General features: G+C 43.1%; 1 protein-coding gene across 1 annotated transcript in view; it reads right to left on the bottom strand.

Moving 5' to 3' along the window:
- PLCD3 (phospholipase C delta 3) overlaps nt 1-19,760 on the bottom strand; it is an 88,887-nt gene that overhangs the window by 43,709 nt on the left and 25,418 nt on the right. Inside the window, exons 2-5 of the mRNA XM_069751379.1 lie at nt 9,325-9,483; nt 8,315-8,543; nt 7,697-7,826; nt 2,556-2,781 (exon numbers count right to left, since the gene is read on the bottom strand). Of these exons, the coding sequence (XP_069607480.1) occupies nt 2,556-2,781; nt 7,697-7,826; nt 8,315-8,543; nt 9,325-9,483 (744 nt within the window). The remainder of the gene's footprint in view (nt 1-2,555; nt 2,782-7,696; nt 7,827-8,314; nt 8,544-9,324; nt 9,484-19,760) is intronic.

Genomic DNA, 19,760 nt, shown 5'->3' with positions numbered 1-19,760 from the left:
CTATATTTTTCCTTCTTACACCTCAGAAGTATTAGCCGGTTGCTGAAGGTGCTCTTCTGTCTCATGAATAGCTCATATAATGGATGTTCATTATTGTTCATAATTGCCATACACTTTCTCAGAGTTCTTTTCTCCACTACCTCCCCAAAAGAGTCCAGCTTGCAGCCCACAGCAGAACTTGCCTTCTTAATAATCTTATTCAGCTTATTAGCATCAGAGGCCCACACACTACTACCCCAGCACGTGATTGCAAAAAAGATGGCACTTGCCACCACAGACTGGTAGAACATTTCTAACATTTTGCTGCACACATTAAAAGACCTCAGTTTCCTTAGGAAATACAGTCTGCTCATCCCCTTCTTGTAGACAAACTCTGAGTGGCATCTCCAGTCCAGTTTGCTATCCAAATGGACCCCGAAATATTTGTAACTCTCCACCTGCTCTACCTCTATCTAATAGATAGAGGTATCGATACATGTTCTACATTTGTGCCAAACGGTCACTTTCTGACTCATGGATCTGCTGCAGTTGATACCTACTCTCTAAGCTCTAACAATGGATTCATCAGATTAGTATAATTTGATAAAGATTGTATTGCGTCTATCAGATAAGGCCCAATTTGCGCTAATTTCTCCCACAGCCTCATCAAATGAAATCAGAATAAACCTTTCCCATTTTAGGTCAATTAGGATTACCATAATTATTAATATTTGCCAAATGTCAGAATAATGAGAGAGAGAGAATGTTTTAATGCATTTTTATTACTTACTTAATTCAGCAAATATTAATAATTATGGTAATCCTAAATGACCTAAAACGGGAAAGGTTTATTCTGATTTCATGTCAGATATTGAGACAAACATGCATATGTGTCTTTTTATATAGTGTATGGAAACTTATCATTTCAACTGTATATATTGGATGATGTTGTTATGGAATTATCAACCACCACAGCACAATACAGAGTGTCATAGGAGAGGAGCTATTAAAAAATAATAACAAAAGTTTTCATCTAAATTTCAGGCAGTTGAAGGGTCGCTAGGAGAGGTCATCGGTATAAAATTCAGATCTTACGTAGATTATCTATGCTCTGTGGACCCAGTCTGTCCATATATTACAGGCTCGGCCTCTAGACTGGAGTTTTCTCTATGAGACAAGCTATTTTGTTGTGTACATGGTTGCAGCTCACTCCCTTAGGTTAAATTTGAGGTCCCTTCACATTAAGCGACGCTGCAGCGATACCGACAACGATCCGGATCGCTGCAGCGTCGCTGTTTGGTCGCTGGAGAGCTGTCACACAGACATCTCTCCAGCGACCAACGATCCCGAGGTCCCCGGTAACCAGGGTAAACATCGGGTTACTGAGCGCAGGGCCGCATTGAAGGGGTGCTACGGTGAAAACAAGTTATCACCTATACATAGAATTGGTGATAACTCACTGATCTTAGGGGTCTAAATGCTTGCGTCAATCGTCAGAACGGGGAATTTTTATTCCTGATACGGAATTTTAAACCCTTGTTACAGAATTGAGCAGCAGGTCAGATGGCCGACCACTGCTTCATATATATTTTATAGAGATACCAGAAAAAGCCAAGTTCAGCACTCAGAAGTCATAGTAACATAGTTAGTAAGGCCGAAAAAGACATTTGTCCATCCAGTTCAGCCTATATTCCATCATAATAAATCCCCAGATCTACGTCCTTCTACAGAACCTAATAATTGTATGATACAATATTGTTCTGCTCCAGGAAGACATCCAGGCCTCTCTTGAACCCCTCGACTGAGTTCGCCATCACCACCTCCTCAGGCAAGCAATTCCAGATTTTCACTGCCCTAACAGTAAAGAATCCTCTTCTATGTTGGTGGAAAAACCTTCTCTCCTCCAGACGCAAAGAATGCCCCCTTGTGCCCGTCACCTTCCTTGGTATAAACAGATCCTCAGCGAGATATTTGTATTGTCCCCTTATATACTTATACATGGTTATTAGATCGCCCCTCAGTCGTCTTTTTTCTAGACTAAATAATCCTAATTTCGCTAATCTATCTGGGTATTGTAGTTCTCCCATCCCCTTTATTAATTTTGTTGCCCTCCTTTGTACTCTCTCTAGTTCCATTATATCCTTCCTGAGCACCGGTGCCCAAAACTGGACACAGTACTCCATGTGCGGTCTAACTAGGGATTTGTACAGAGGCAGTATAATGCTCTCATCATGTGTATCCAGACCTCTTTTAATGCACCCCATGATCCTGTTTGCCTTGGCAGCTGCTGCCTGGTCCTTAGGGAATGAATGCAGCAGTGGTCGAGCATGTGTGCTACGCTCCATTCTAATACCAATAACAGTTCCCTACTTTCTGTCAATCAATGCAGGTCCCAGTGGTCGGAAACCCCACCAATTAAAACTTTATCACCTATACTGTGGATAGGTGATAAATTGTTTTGTAAAGGACAACCCATTTAAGATAAGCTGCACCCTTCCTCAACTCCTTTAAATGCATGTTTTCCCCATATCTAGATTGTTTAGTATGGGGGAAATGTAGACAAAGGTCACCATTACCTTTCTCATTCAGCTCAAATTTGTGGATTATGTTTTGTGCCCTCTCCAGAGTCGCTTCTTCTCCTTGATGCTGCAGGAATTCTTGTAGCTCCTCGGCAGAAAGTACCCTGTCCTCACCAGAGTAACGGTGAAATATCTCCTCCAGCTCCGGCCGCTGCATAAGCTGCGTGCAGAACTCTTCTATCTCACAGTCCTCCAGGGTGTCCGAGTTGGAGCGATCACATTTCTACACAAGAAGGAAATACAGTCCTGTTAATACTTATGTATACATCTACATGTGAATTTTTGTGCCGGCGAGAGGTGAATTGACAGAAACAAAGCCCACCATTAGAATCGCAATATCATCCAACTTTCCCCAACTTCTGGTTATGTGGTCATTTATTCCTTGCTTAGGCCTACTAGTGCTGCTGGTCTAGTAGGCATTTGTCATTTTTACTTAGAGCTGTAAGACATACAGATATAAAATATATGAAATATCTGGATGTACCATACTGTATATTATTGAATGTATAACAAAAATGGAGAATCAACACTACAGCCAAAAGTAGATGTCTAATCAGTAAGCTCAAGGTCAGTTGGTTGTGCCAAAAGCCTTCAGAAGTGATAATCATGTGCACATAGCAATGTATATGGTAACTTAGATTACAAAAGCTCCTTAGAGCACCTGTATTTACTAAGGGTGTAAGTAGACTAGTCGACCCACGATGTTAAACGGCTGTGGGATGGCTATGTAAAAGACATTTAGCAACCTGTATAACATGATAGACCAGTGCATGTAGCATACTATTATTCTCAGCAGCAGAGGACGATGTGCTGCCGAAACTGTTGATTTTTAAGCAAGGTTAATGACGACTGAGCATTTTGTTCGTTCTTTGGGTCATTGGCGGTGTGTTTAGAATGTCCGATAATTGTCAATTGAGTCTTCCTAGGAATACTCGTTTCCGATAATTGTCCAGTGTAAAAGCTACTATTGCAGGACAAATATTAGCGATGATACCAACTAGCCGACAGATCTATATTCTGTAGTATTGGAATGTAATGTTCCAATCAAAGATAATCAAGATGTCATGTAAAATTCTAATTACAGCAAGAAATTATTTCCCTTGTACACATATTGGGGGAAAGAGCACAACTTGGTCAAAACTGGCCCTCCGTTGGTATTGCCCCCATGAATGATTCTCTCCATTCCCTCTGGATACCTGCCCCCTGAATACTTTTCATTCAGAACTTTGCTTGGCTCTTTTATACCCCATATGGGAGGCGAATTATGAGCTTCCCCTTCAGCCTGGAGACTTTGTCACCTTATAATCAAACAACTGTTTTGATGAACTTGTGCTTGTGCTCTTCCCAGTCCCAAAAACGTTACAAAAAATCATGCCTCATATTTTCCCCTAGTTATCCTGCCATGCAATATCCTTCTTCACTGGCGCATTGCCTTCCAATACCACCAAATGGCCAGGTGATATCCCCTCTTGTATTTGCATCATAAGATAATACTTGTGCTATCGGGAGCTTTTCTGTTACTTAAATGCAAGTGCATCCTGATTATAGGTGCCCATACACATAACATCGGCCAAATCTGTCCGTATTGATGGGATCGGCTGATGTGTATGAGGACCCCCCGAGAGGAAGAAGAATGTGGCACCTTAGATTACCCATGGCTGATCCTTTTCTTCTCCAGTAAATAAGCCACCACCAGAGGAGTCTGACAATAGCTCTCACATGGAGAACCCTGAGGTGCTCGGCCAAGCCTGTGTATGGGGAGTAGGGAGAGATGAATGATTGTACAGCTGACAGCTATATATTGTCTATAGAGGCTTAACACTTCGGAAAGCTTTTGACATAAGCAATTGATGGGCTGCAGACTGATTAGAGTAACTGTATTTCGATCTTTTGGTTAAAGAAAATTTCATTTTGTGTACACTCAACTATGTACAAAATGACATACGTAAGGAAAAGGGAAAAATTAAGAATGAAACATAAAAAAAAAAAAAAGTCACATGATGGTCTGGTAGATAATGGATGCCACAATATACTTATATTGTTAGGAAGAAAGAAAGTTCCAGCACTCGTCTTCAAAGAAAAAAAATTGAATCCTTTATTTGAAAGACTAAAATCCATTATAATAAAAAACATCCACACGCGTTTCAGACCGATAATAGTAAATAGTTCTTACAATAGAGAAACTCGGCACTCAAAAAGAACTTTAGCGTTGATAGTTTTTTTATTCAATGTGCATCCATAGAGACAAAAGTTGAAGGTTTTCGGTCCACATCCGGACCTTCATCAGAAGAATTATACTGGTATACTGGGAAATACGTATATCCTGTCAGAACTGGTTCCAACAGAGTTTTCAAAAAAGCCTGGATGCGAAGAGGAATCCTGAGTGTGTCCACGCACATGGAGGGCGACAGAAGTCGCGTGGTAGTAAATAGTTCTTAGTCATGATAAGACATGTTACACTGGTCCGAAACGAGTGTAGATTTTTTTTATCATATTGGATTTTAATGTAATGAAATGAGAATAAAGGATTTACATTTTTTTTTCTTTGAAAACAAGTGCTGGAACTTACTTTTCTCCTAAGAAAATGGCATATACAGATAATTCCCATATTTTATATGTGTATATCTTCCAGAGGGATATGTGCTTTGTATCATATACATGTGACATTTCATCATATTACTCTTAGTATGTCATCCCCTCAAGCACTGTAAAACTAATCCACTCACAGAGCCTCGAGGCGTCAACCTGAAAAAAAAAGTGTATGTCATGCTAGGGACGGTCACTGTTGGCAGGGGCTCACTCCAGGGTGTGTGCCACTTACCCACTCTAAATTTAGCCAGCGTCCGCAGACAGCTTCACTGCACAATGGCAGGCAGGGGACACGACAAGTGCCGGTCCTGGAGGCTAGTAACTAATAAGGTGCCGCAGCACTGCCCTATTCCCTGGTAAACACCCATCGGTTTATGGTTGTACCTGGAGAAGAGGGTACTTATATATAAGAGTATAAAGACTACAGGTGGCATGATTAATTATGGAAAACGACACATTACACTCTTGTACTCGGTTATTTATTGGAAAACTCTCCTCTTTGAAATGTTGTATAATATATGGACATCACGTTACCAATCAGGAGATGCAGAGCAGATTAATTTATAAGTCTGTGGGGAAAGATTCACTATAACATGTTATATTTCTTACAATCCTTTCTCCTTCTAGGCTAAGGAGTCCTGTGGGCGGTCCTAATCAGTAATTGACAGTCTCCCCGCATTAAGGATAGGCCTCAATCACTGATTAGGACCGCCCACAGGACTCCTAAATCCAGAGTAAGCAAAGATTTAAAGAAAACCTGTCATCTGGTCAAAAGGTATCAGTTTTTGCTCTTGTTTTATTCCTGATGCTCCCCTTAGTATTCTTTTATTTTTGTTTGCTGTTTTTTTTGTTTTGTTTTTAATCTACCATTTGGTTTTAGAGCTATGGACCATTTTACTTCGAGCATATTGCCGTGGACTTTTCCAAAAGGGTGTTGCTCACTGGATTCTCTGGAGGTGTGCCTATAGGCTGCTCTTTATGAGCACCACCCCTTTGGAAAAGACCATAAATATTTGCACTATTATTTATTTATTATTGCTGACTTATATAACACCATTAATTCCACAGCGAATATTTTCATCAATGTCCCTATTGGGGTTCACAATCTAGATTACCTATCAAAATCATCAAAGGAAGGGAAAGAAGCTATTGCCTTAAAAAATGTACACTTTATTGGAGATAGAATAAAAATATCTTATTATTATAAAATCCAAAATAGAGAAAAAAGCAGCAACACTCCATTTACTGTGTCATAAAAACCTAAGTCCTTTATTTCATGGACAAGGGTTTTTGAGGGCAGGACGAATGCAGGTATGCATGCAAAAGAACAGGGCTACGGCCGTTTCGTGTTTAACGTGCTTCCACGGGTCCAGACGGGACCGACGTGCGTTTGGTGTGTAGCTTTTTCGAGGGGCGTTGTGAAAAAGCTACATGCGAAACGCGCGTCGGGGTATCCAGCCTACACCTCATAGGTAATGTGCCTGCACCACTAGTGTTATACTTTCTTTTCCAGGTTACCTCTTAGTCATATGTCTTTTTTACTCTTTCCTATACCTTTTGTCAGCATCTAACCATCCCATTTCATTTAATATTGCACATGCATGAATACACTTCATTCACTAATATTGTGAACTGCTGATTTCTACTTTTTTGAATTTCTTGTTATTTATTAATTGTCAGATTGTTTCTCTGGATATATCATTCAGTTATTTGGTCACTGTGACTTCTGAAGGAGGTTTTTTTTTTTTTACCCCGATACACTTTTTTACCTACTCTGCAATTATATGTACCATTGACCTATAATCCTTTGCACTAAATCTATTTGATTTTTTCATTGGTAACCTTTGGCACCTTACCACCCCGGTGAGGCTTTCATCTTTTGCACAGTCTCCTCATGTTTTTATTACATTTTTGTCTGTCATTTATAATAATAAGATACTTTTATTCTATCTTCAATAAAGTGTACATTTTTAAGACAATAGCTTCTTTCCCTTCCTTTGATGATTGTGTTTATTGGAAGCTGCCTACCCTAGGCATTCTAACTGATTTGTAGATTACCTATCAGTATGTCTTTGATGTTTGTGAAGAAACTGCAGTGCTAACCACTGAGCCACCATGCTGCCCCTAAATAAAAAGGCCCATATCTCTGGAACCATATGGTGGATATAAAGAAACAAAAAACCAGAATACTCAGGAGAGCAGCGGGAAATAAAATAAGAGCAAAAACGGACAAGCTTTGTTCTGCTGAAAGGTACTTTTTAAATAAGTAAAACAAAAGCTGCATTGAATCTATCCCCACAAACCTTTATATAAATCTCAGCTTTTCCTGCTGAATGATTGAAGAGTATTTCAAATATGACAGATTCCCTGGATTAAAAATGGTTCCAAATATTATCATAAGCAAGTGATAAATTCAATCCTGTGATTGCTGCCAACTTGCAGCTCTCCAACTACAACTTCCACCATGCCATGTATTTTTAATGAAATCCAATACAGTAACTCAGGTTTGGCTAGCCAAGTATATAAGGATAAAAGCATAAGGGTGTCACCTTGAAGAGGGTGTAGGCATATATGTCGTTCATATCGATGTTTATCATCCTCAGCATGTCCTTCACTTCTTGGAAACTCATCTTTTCATCCCCATCTCTGTCTGCCTGATGCAGATAATCCCGGATCCAAATGCAGATCAGTTAAAGAAGATAATTTATGGAACCTGACTATTGAGAATACAGTGCATATGTATAGAGATACTTCCATATCAGAATGCTGCAAAACTTCTTCCTGGCTGACGATTTGATAATTATGATATTACTTTGGGTTGGTAAAGACAGGGCAGACAAAGTACGCCGGAGCCGGAGCCGCGGCAGGAAAAAAAGAAGAAGACGTCATCATATGAAGATGGGAGGCTCCGGACCCGGACCACGATGCCCATCGGACCGGACCACCCCTGGGTGAGTATAATCTAACTTGTTTTTCTTATCTTTCAGGTTACATCGGGGGCAAATCTACAGCATTACAGAATGCTATAGATAAGCCCCTAATGGTGGTGGCCACAGCTTATAGGCGAGTTTTGGGGTGACAGATTCCCTTCAAGAGTAAAGCCAAGTTTCTATGGTGCTCAGACCAATCAACCACTTTATGGCTCTCATGTAAATTCATAAGGATATTGAACTAACTTCTCCCTCTGGCTCATCGCCTCCGCTCTCTCCATCAGTTTGTGCAGGCCTTGTACCCAGCTACGAGCTTCTTGGTCAGTGGGTGCAGCCAGGTCCAAGTTTCTTCTCCTTCCCATGAAGGAGATACTGAAGCAGCAGCTCTCCGGGAAGCGGCGTCCATTTCTACGAAGTCCTTCTGACTGTCGCCCTTCACGTACAGACTCAATATGTAAAACAGAGACTGTGGCAAATGACAAAATAGGGAATAGAGATAAAGAAACACAATGAAATAAAATGTGTAGAGTTGCAAGGTGACATTAACAGGGAAACTAATCAATGCAAACAATAGGGAGTAATTTGTGCAAAAAATTACTCTTTAAAGCCCAGGTCAAGCAGGGCAGATTAACGCACAGAAAAAAATACATCCCTCTCATGTTACTTGTCTGAGGCATCACACCATCTATCCCAGAACAGAAGGGTCCAGTCATACTATCACACACCACAATACCGTCCCATTTTTTGTAAGAAGGCAGTGTGCTATTGACCTTTTCTTAGGTGTAGGCCTCTAACACCCGATGACAAGGGTGATTAAGTCTAACCTGATCTAGGCCGCCCTATGTAATAGGTCCCATGGCAGGTTGCTTCCTTGATATGTAAGTTCTTATTTACAGCCTAAGCAATAATTACTTTCACTTATTGTCCGAGCCCATTTTCCATCTTATTCCAACAGTCTATGCAGTTGTATTAATCACCCAGTATTTGCTGCAAAATCACACATTCTTTTGGTACTTTAGTAAAAATTTCCACTTTGTGCTGATTTTGGATTCTGATATCTAATACATACTATAGATTTAATGAATAGTACCTGCTGCTGCAGAGGGCGCTTTCGGCATACTGTATCATTATGTTCAATCTACAACGGTATGCAGTGAACGCTCTCTAGTAGAAAGAAAACATATAAAAAAAAAAAATAGAAAATGCCAGTGATTCTGACACTTTTCTTATACCTTACTAATACTTACAGATCTGCTTGGAACGTGCTTTTCTTGCTCTGCTTTCATACCAGATGGTCATCCCATCAGGTTCCAGCCTATACAGTCTTTGTTGACGCCATCCTTGCCTAATCTTCCAGAGGTGAGCACCCACAAGCATGGTGTTTATATCTTCATCATCGGAGAGGGCTGCACAAAGCAAATCAGAATATATCACATACTCTTTCTACTGTAATGATGAGATCGCGACAATAGAAGATGAAATTTTGATGACCACATAAGCCACCTTTGACTTTCTAAAAGGAATGGAATAAGGAATCATTAGCTCAATCCCTTTTCTTACACATAGTGGCCTCGGTGCAGCTGCTACACATGCAGTACATCCACCCTGCAGTGATGTCTGACCTTATACTCCATATCATCACACAGTCACCACCATCTGAGCACTACAGGCTAAACTAATAAATAAAAAAAAAAAATACAAATACTCTCATGTCAGTTGCCACCTGCATCCATCATGTGGAACTTAGATACACTTAAATTAAATTAAAAGATCTTCTCCCTTAATTAAAACATATAGAAATAAAGATAGCAAAAAGCTCATGGTAACCCCCTTTTCCAATCTTTTCACAGATTACACAATCTGTCACTAAAGAAGGAACTATCATAATCTTTATGCTGCACAATAATAATGTTCCTCCACCACACTCTGTCAATTGACCATCAAATATAAACCAAGCAGTACTGTAATGGGGTATAAAATTATGCTCAATTCATCACATATATGATTTCAAAATGCCTGATAACAGTTTTGGCCATGCAGTATGTTTCTATTATATACACACAAAAATAATCACAATTTGCTTTATCTATATCTCGATTTTCACATTTTGGGGTACAATAATGGGGTAGAAAAAGATGCCCAAATTATCACAGATAAAATTGACAAATCTAATAACTGCTCTGGTCATGGCATTAGGGTCCTAAAATTTAACAATGATCATTGACTTTATATACGGACAAAGATTAAGATTTGCATTACTTGTATGTCTGTAGTCATTTTTATGGGCCTAAGTTTATAGACGTGAACTTTTGCCAGAAAAACTTTTGCATGAACCAAGATGTGACCCAAGCTAAGAAACCTATGCAAATCAGAATCTATCATTCATTTCTACCTGAAGAGACCGCCAGCTTGCTTAATTTCTGTAGCTACCCTTCCCCACCCTTTACAACTTCATGACTAAGATTTGTATATTTGCCCAGTGTTTTTAAGCCGACCACAAAGCATCTCCTTTATTATAAACTGTTTACAGAGCAATAACACAAAGCAAAGCGGGAAACACCTGGGAAACCACAGCGCATGCCGGGGAAAGTAACGGTTATTAAAGGGACACTGTCACCTGGATTTGGAGGGAACAATCTTCAGCCATGGAGGCGGGGTTTTTGGGTGTTTGATTCACCCTTTCCTTACTCGCTGGCTGCATGCTGGCTACAATATTGGATCGAAGTTCATTCTCTGTCCTCCATAGTACATGCCTGCGCAAGGCAAAATTGCCTTCTGCAGGCATGTACTATGGAGGACAGATAATGAACTTCAATCCAATATTGCAGCCAGCATGCAGCCAGCGGGTAAGGAAAGGGTGAATCAAAAACCCCAAAACCCCGCCTCCATGGCTGAAGATTGTTCCCTCCAAATTCAGGTGACAGTGTCCCTTTAAACATAGGCAAGCTAATGTGTAACATGGAAAGGCACAATGAAGAGGAAAAAGGAAAGTAGATGAGCGTATGATGAAATCTGACTAAAGGGGCATTTACACTGCAAGATTATGAACAAGCGTTGTTAAAAAAACCCCGCTTCTATTATCTACTTTGATCTGAATAGGCATTTAAACAACAGCCAAGCTGTAAAAAGTTGAAACATGCTGCTGGGTGGTCCATGTAAATCTGAAACAATATGTGTTCCAATAGACCATGATCTCTTCAAGCGTTAAGACCCCCATGCACATTAGACTAATGTCAGCCAACCCTACAGATGATGTAGGGTGAGATAAGATACAATATGTCCAATTTCAGACTGCCATATCTTTTGATTTCATAGAGATAAGCAGCCGCAAGAGTTCTCTGGCAGCGGCTCTCTCATGGAGGACATATGAGCACTCGTCAGAGTAAGTGTATGGGAGAATCTAGTGAGATACGTGTAGGCCGAACGATGGGTGGGCTTTATTGTGACTTTAGGCATTACATATTTGTCTGCACATCCAAGATCTAGGAGGTTTCTATACAAAAAAAATCCATCCTCTTGACCCTTCCATAGAAGTAAGCAGTAACATCTCTCACCTTTCTGTGGCACCCCTAGGGGTATTTGCCACAAAAATAGTTACTAACAGTAAATGCAAATACTAAAATAGCAAGACTGCACTACCACCTCCGGCCAGAAGGGGGAGCTCCAGAGACTCCCCTTGATCCATTCTGGTCTGAGAGAAGAACTGGCAGTTGGGCTAAGGAGCTGAAAGTGAGAGGTCATACAGTTGAATCTCTAACAGCCCTGTGACTGTTACCAGGCCTAAATCACCGGCCTGAGGAGAAGAGGGATAGAGAAAAAGGACATTGTGAGAACCGGGTAGCATTAATCACTACCCAGAACAGGCGCAAAGACGGATACCGGATCCGTGGCTGTATTCATTACATATAATACAGCAACCGGAAAAACGTGAGGTGATATCAGCTTCACTAGGGTCGGACGCAGCAACAGACACAGAGTTCAGCGGTACTCCTGGAGGGGGTAAGCCGATAAAAGGACTCGGGTTGCCCGTCGAACCAGGACCCGGAGGGGACAGATTGGGCCGGCAGCCAGTTCACATACAGCAGCAGGGCCACACAGATATTGCGTACAATAAGAGGCGAAGACCCCGGCATGGTCAAAGTAACTCAGAGTTCCCATACAGACTCCGGTGACAGAACTGGTTGTAAATCCTTTTTTGTTAAAGTAAACTGGTTAAACGTTTCAGTGCCTCAGTCTTTCATTTGGACAATAGCCATCTATCCAGGATTGGGATCATCACCGCTGGGAGAACCTGCTGCTGATCAAGTAAGTGCCTGTTCCCTCACGATACCCTTTACACTGTGCATTGCCTGAGGCCACAGCACCGGGTCAAGCCACCCGTGACACCCCCCTCAAGAGACAGACCCCATTGGTCCGGTGCTGGGTACCCCGGTCTCTTGGGCGTCACAATTGGCGTCACGAACAGGATCTAGCCAGCCCGTATACCGGGTATTGTGTGCCGTGATTGGAGCCCAAAACTGTGAAAACTTGGATGAAAAATCTTGAAAATTGACTTTATTAAAGAAAAATCCATTCTCCATTGAAAACTATTGAAAGTGACTTTTCCCCATTGGTTATAATGGAGTAAAGATGGCCGCCATCCCCTGAGGTAATCACTTCATAACCGTTAGGCACGAGACTGTTAATTGAGCTACGCCATCACCTGAGCCCCAGTCTAACTGAAAAACTTCAGAATCCGCCATTACAGAGCGCGGTGGGTGGGAGCAGCAGGGGGCGTGTCATTGTGGGCGGCACCAAGCTGAGCGCTCTGACATCAGAGCAAGGGGAAAATCGATCCTGCTGCACAGCGGAACAAATCTACACTATCCCGACGGAAGCGGAGGACCGGAAGGGTCCGGATTAACTAAGGGGGCACAGTATGTCGCAGCACGGAGACGCCGCAGCACCCGGCGACGCTAATGCAGCTGAAAGACAGAGTGTCGATAGAGAGTCCGGTAGCGCAGCGGTGCAAGGAGTGGCGCCCATCATGCCGGTGCTGATGCCATATACCCCGGGTGGCCCATGGCTTCCAATGTATGAAGGTGAGCCTAATACCCTTGACGATTTCAGAGAAAAGATGCTGGCCCATTTTGACATGTTCCCTGTGGGTGAAGTTCAGCGTGTTAGTCTCCTGATGATGCAGTTAAGTGGCCATGCTAAGCGAGAAGTCACAGCATGGGCAGCTGATCTAAAAGGCACTGTTGAACGCATATTTGCTGGATTAAAAGCTACATTTGAAACCACTGCCAGCAGCAAAGCTAAAGTACGATTCTTTAATTGCAAACAAAAAGTTAATGAGGGCGTGAGAGACTTTGCCTTAAACCTGCAGGAAGCCCTTAAATCACTTACACTGGCTGAACCCATTTTTAACACCGGAGCGGATAAACTGCTAAGAGATCAATTTATTGAGGGACTCTACACCCCTTCTCACCGGGGGCATGTGAGCATGCTTGTTTTTAAGAACCCTGAATTGACATTTGCCCAATTAAAGGAGAGCGTTATACGTCTCCAGCTGGCAGAGGCACCTCGGGATCAGGATCCTGCGCAACTCATGGCAGAGGCTCCTCAACAACATGGTGTACCAGTGACATCAGCTATGTCCGGGGCCATTGCTAAGCCCCTGGGGCCCAGTACTAATGAGGCTCTTCAACAAAAGCTTGACTCTTTAACTGATGTTGTTGCTTCAATGGCTAAAACCATGCAGGAGATGAGAGGACCCAAGATGGAGTTGTCAAACCGTAGAGAAGGTGTTCCATGGATGAGACCCCGGAGATACCCGACATGGAGAGGACGACCCCGCGACCGCTACCAACCGGATGGACAGCCCATTTGCCGCCGTTGCCAGCAGCCAGGCCACTTTGCACGAGATTGTGATTTAAACGGGAATCCCCTGGGAATGCGGGCCGCTTCGCAGGAATGAACTTTCAAGGCCCAACACCCTGGCACGACAGGTACATCGGAGGACGACCCATTATTCCTATCGTGCTGGACGGAATGCCCCTCAACGCTTTGCTGGACACAGGTTCCCAGATTTCCTCTATACCGTATATCCTTTATAAGAGGTACTGGGCTGATGCAGATATTGATAAAGGGCCCTCTGATGTTGAACTAGATATATGGGCCAGTAATGGTAAGTTGGTACCGAAACTAGGATTCAGGGAGATGACCATAAAGATTGGTAAAGTAGAATTGAAGAAACAGGGTATAATTGTTGTTGATGTTGACCGGCGGAACTGTGAACCAACTGTATTGATAGGAATGAATGTGTTAGAGAACTGCTTTTCCGAAGTCATTTCTGTCTTACAGCAAATTGCTGAAACTGCCCAATCCTGCCAGCAGAGAGTTCTCCGGAGGGAAATAAAAGTATTGATGTTAAGGCAACAGGTAGAAGTTGCAGGTGGAGAAATCGGCAGTGTGAGGGTAAGTGATCCAACATCTATTGTAATCCCACCAAAAACAGAAATGCTGGTATGGTGTAGAGCAGCCATTGGTACTAAGGGACGAGATTATCAAGCCTTAATAGAACCAGTGTACACCGACAGCAGGCCCACTATACTCACAGCACGAGGGATAGTCGAGGTACACCGGGGACGAGTGCCGGTACGACTTTTGAACTGTGGAGAGGAAGAGGTCACTTTGCCAAGGTATGCTACAATGGCAAAGCTATATACTGTTGACAACAATGCCATCACAACCATTGAGCCCTTAGAACCAACCTGTCAGGTGGAAGGCAATGGCTCAGATGGAGAAATGGAGGATTGGTGCCAACAGCTACACGTGGGCATAAATTCAACACCTACCCATCAAAAACAAGGGGTGTATAGGCTAGTGACGGAATATGAACAAGTCTTCAGTAAACACCCATTGGACTTCGGACGGATAGAAGGGGTAGAACACACAATCCCCACCAGTGACCATCCCCCAATAAAAGAAAGATATAGACCCATACCGCCCGCTCACTATCAATGTGCAAAAGATATGCTGAGGGAGATGAAACAGGCCGGAGTAATAAGAGACAGCTGTAGCCCCTGGGCGGCCCCTCTAGTGATTGTCAAAAAAAAAAACGGAACCATGAGAATGTGCGTAGACTACCGGAAGATTAATAACATCACCCATAAAGATGCCTACCCCTTGCCTAGGATAGAAGAGTCCTTAACTGCTTTGAAATCTGCTAATTATTTTTCCACCTTAGACTTAACAAGCGGGTATTGGCAAGTCCCTGTGGCTGAGCGAGATAAGGAAAAGACGGCATTCACCACACCAATGGGACTATGTGAATTTAATCGCATGCCGTTCGGACTCTGCAACGCATCCGGTACCTTCCAGCGGCTGATGGAATGCTGCCTCGGACACAAGAACTTCGAGACCGTCCTCCTGTACCTAGATGATGTGATCGTCTACTCAAAGACTTACGAACAACACTTAATAGACCTGGCAGAAGTGTTCGAAGCCTTATCCAGGTATGGCATGAAAGTCAAGCCATCCAAATGTCACCTTCTCAAGCCAAAGGTACAGTACCTGGGACACATCGTGAGTTCGGAGGGAGTAGCACCAGATCCCGAGAAAATAAGCGCCATAAGGGATTGGCCAAGACCTACCAGCGCAAAAGAAGTGAGACAATTCCTGGGATTGGTGGGTTACTATCGCAGATTTATAAAAGGATTTACCAAGTTGGCAGCACCCTTGCAAGACACCTTGGTAGGGCAGACGAAGAAACCTTCAAACCGAAACCCTCCTTTTCAGTGGAACGACGAAAGGGAAGACTCCTTTGAACAACTAAAGAAGGCACTAACCGGAGAAGAGGTTCTGGCATACCCAGATTACCATCAACCTTTCATCCTCTACACCGATGCCAGTAATGTGGGACTAGGAGCGGTGCTGTCACAAAAGCAAGAAGGTCGGGAGAAAGTCATCGCCTTTGCAAGTAGAAAGCTCCGGCCTACTGAAAGAAATTCAGAAAATTACAGCTCCTTCAAATTGGAACTACTGGCAGTAGTTTGGGCTGTGACTGAACGTTTCAAACACTATCTGGCCGCTGCAGAATTGATACTGACAACAATCCGTTGACCCACCTGGACACAGCCAAATTAGGTGCGTTAGAACAGCGATGGATAACCCGGTTATCTAATTACAACTTCAAGATCAAGTATCGAGCAGGTCGCAAGAATGGAAATGCCGATGCCCTATCCCGGATGCCACACTTGAGAGATGTAGAAGAAGAAATGGGGGAGCTTGAAGAAATTGAACTACCAGCCTTCCATCATCCCAAGGCAAAACATCATCAGTCAAGTACCTATCAGAAACAACAAGAGGTGAATTTAAATCCGTTAGCACACCATAGATGGGCTGACACCCAAGACAGCAATCCGGCTGTGAAGTTGGTGAAGGAACTGTTAACTGAGCAAAGTGCATATCCCGATGAGGATGCCCCAGAAGAGACGCATCAACTCTGGAAAGAGAGAGGCAAAATGTTCCTGTATCAAGGGAAGCTCTGTAGAAGGTACACCAATCCGAAAACACATGAATTGGTTTGGCAGATTATCGTGCCTAAACAAGATGTCAAGATGGTCCTCGAAGCTTACCATAATGGTGCTGGTCACTTCGGTTGGAAAAAGTTAGAAGTACTTCTAAGAGAAAGATTTTATTGGGTCGGGATGAGAAAATCAATCGAACAGTGGTGCAGAAATTGTGGCCCGTGCAACCTCAGAAGAAACGATCAAAAGAACCAAAGAGCACCACTGCAGCCCATAATCACCAAACAACCACTTGAACTTGTAGCCATGGACCACATGAAGCTGACACCAAGCCGGTCTGGCTATGTCTATGCCTTGACCATCGTGGACCATTATTCACGCTTCTTGGTAGTAGTACCCGTAAAAGATCTGACAGCAAAAACAGCAGCCAAAGCGTTCCAAACGTACTTTTGTAGACCCCATGGATATCCGGAACAGGTTCTCACCGACCAAGGTACAGCCTTTGAATCAGAGATCTTCAGAGAATTCTGTAATATGTATGGTTGCAAAAAGATCCGGACGACGGCCTATCATCCACAAACAAACGGCTTATGCGAGAAGATGAACCATATTGTAATAGAACTACTAAAGACTTTACCTGAGGCAGAAAGGAATCAATGGCCAGAGAAATTGCCTGACTTGGTGGATCTGTATAATCATGTCCCGGTGAGTTCCACCAATTGCACCCCAGCTTACCTTATGCGTGCAAGACCCGGCCAATTACCAATCGATCTAGAAATGGGAATTCTGAAACCAGACGCAGAAGTCCAAGACTCCAATTGGGATATCATACGGCAAAAGCAGTATCGCCAAGTGCAAGAGAGTGTGGAAAGAAGCCTTCAGCAAACTAGAGAAAGACAAGAGCGAACTTTCAACCAGAATGCTCTAGCGACCCCATTAAGACCAGGTGACCAAGTGCTCAAGAGAAATCGTCGAACCAATAAACTGGACAATCAGTGGGAAGCCGTACCCTACACAGTTTTACCAACAAGAGTGGATAATCCTAAAATGTGTCTCGTTAGCAAAAACGGAGGCTTAACATCTGTACTAGTGTCAAGAGACAATCTTAAATTATGTCCGGAAGCATTGAAAGAGCCAGACGTTGTCCAGCCAGAACCAGAAGTTATTCAACCCATACAGGTTCAACCAGTAAAGGAAAAAGAAGAGGAAGTGTATCACACCTGTATAGGAGACTTTCCCAAAACCCTACTAACATACCATGGTGCAGTAGTGGTTCCCATGGTGGCCTTTTACCCAACACCAAACCCAATACCAGAAGTCCCAAGACAGGAAGAGGCTGATCCCGTACTACAGGAGGTTCCAGGCCAGGAAGAACAGATTCCTGGTCAGAGTAATCCCATTCACGGTGGACTTGCCAACTCCATAGTCGTGGAATTATCTTTAGCAGAGCGGGCAGATACTACATCCGCAGTAGACAGTAGTACACCACATGAAGAGACACCGCTATTACGTAGATCACAGCGTAGTACCCAGGGTCAATTACCGGCCAGGTATGCAGATTACCAACTATAAAGCTCATAATGTGAATTGTATATATGTTATGCCGTATATAGTTAAACAGAAAATGTAGTATAGTCATTGTTATCAGTCTGCAACGTTTAAGCCCAGTGCCTACAGAGACTTGTCTGTATGAACTTCTTGCATATTCTTGAACTTTTTATCAGCCCGGAGGCACTAAATCAAAGCTCCGGAAAGACTGCTTTTTGAACTTTGAACTTTTTGAACTTTGCTCCTCGCTCTTTTTGAACTTTCTTTAGACTTTATATTGATAACTCCGTTGGAAAAATGGAACTAAATTCCTGGACACTAAGTACAGTGCCTTTCCTAATACCTTCAAGGATAGAACTGTATTAATGGACGCTATTTGAAGTGACTTTGTACAGAACTATATTTTTGTTTCCTCGAGTGGTTTTTGTAACTTTTCATTTTTAAGACTCTGTACATATTAATTGTTATTTCAAAATGTTATTGTCCCACAGTCCCGGAGTACTGTTCTTAACTAAGGGGGAATGTGGCACCCCTAGGGGTATTTGCCACAAAAATAGTTACTGACAGTAAATGCAAATACTAAAATAGCAAGACTGCACTACCACCTCCGGCCAGAAGGGGGAGCTCCAGAGACTCCCCTTGATCCATTCTGGTCTGAGAGAAGAACTGGCAGTTGGGCTAAGGAGCTGAAAGTGAGAGGTCATACAGTTGAATCTCTAACAGCCCTGTGACTGTTACCAGGCCTAAATCACCGGCCTGAGGAGAAGAGGGATAGAGAAAAAGGACATTGTGAGAACCGGGTAGCATTAATCACTACCCAGAACAGGCGCAAAGACGGATACCGGATCCGTGGCTGTATTCATTACATATAATACAGCAACCGGAAAAACGTGAGGTGATATCAGCTTCACTAGGGTCGGACGCAGCAACAGACACAGAGTTCAGCGGTACTCCTGGAGGGGGTAAGCCGATAAAAGGACTCGGGTTGCCCGTCGAACCAGGACCCGGAGGGGACAGATTGGGCCGGCAGCCAGTTCACATACAGCAGCAGGGCCACACAGATATTGCGTACAATAAGAGGCGAAGACCCCGGCAGGGTCAAAGTAACTCAGAGTTCCCATACAGACTCCGGTGACAGGACTGGTTGTAAATCCTTTTTTGTTAAAGTAAACTGGTTAAACGTTTCAGTGCCTCAGTCTTTCATTTGGACAATAGCCATCTATCCAGGATTGGGATCATCACCGCTGGGAGAACCTGCTGCTGATCAAGTAAGTGCCTGTTCCCTCACGATACCCTTTACACTGTGCATTGCCTGAGGCCACAGCACCGGGTCAAGCCACCCGTGACACCCCCCTCAAGAGACAGACCCCATTGGTCCGGTGCTGGGTACCCCGGTCTCTTGGGCGTCACATTTCCAAAATACATAGTGGATGCTTTCCTGAAACGGAAAGTACTTGCAAGCAGCATAATACAAAGAATAGCAGGTTTACCCAGAATCCTTTGCAGTAGGCGGAGCTATGCAAATCATCTCTTTTCACCCCAGTCTAATCCACAGCGCTTGGAACCGCCAAGCGTGCAATGCTGCGGATTAGTTTCTAAATTTACACAGCCAACCAATTCCT

Source organism: Ranitomeya imitator, chromosome 2 (genome assembly GCF_032444005.1).
Source record: "Ranitomeya imitator isolate aRanImi1 chromosome 2, aRanImi1.pri, whole genome shotgun sequence".
Lineage (NCBI taxonomy): Eukaryota > Metazoa > Chordata > Amphibia > Anura > Dendrobatidae > Ranitomeya > Ranitomeya imitator.
This window is presented reverse-complemented; position numbering and strand designations above follow the sequence as displayed.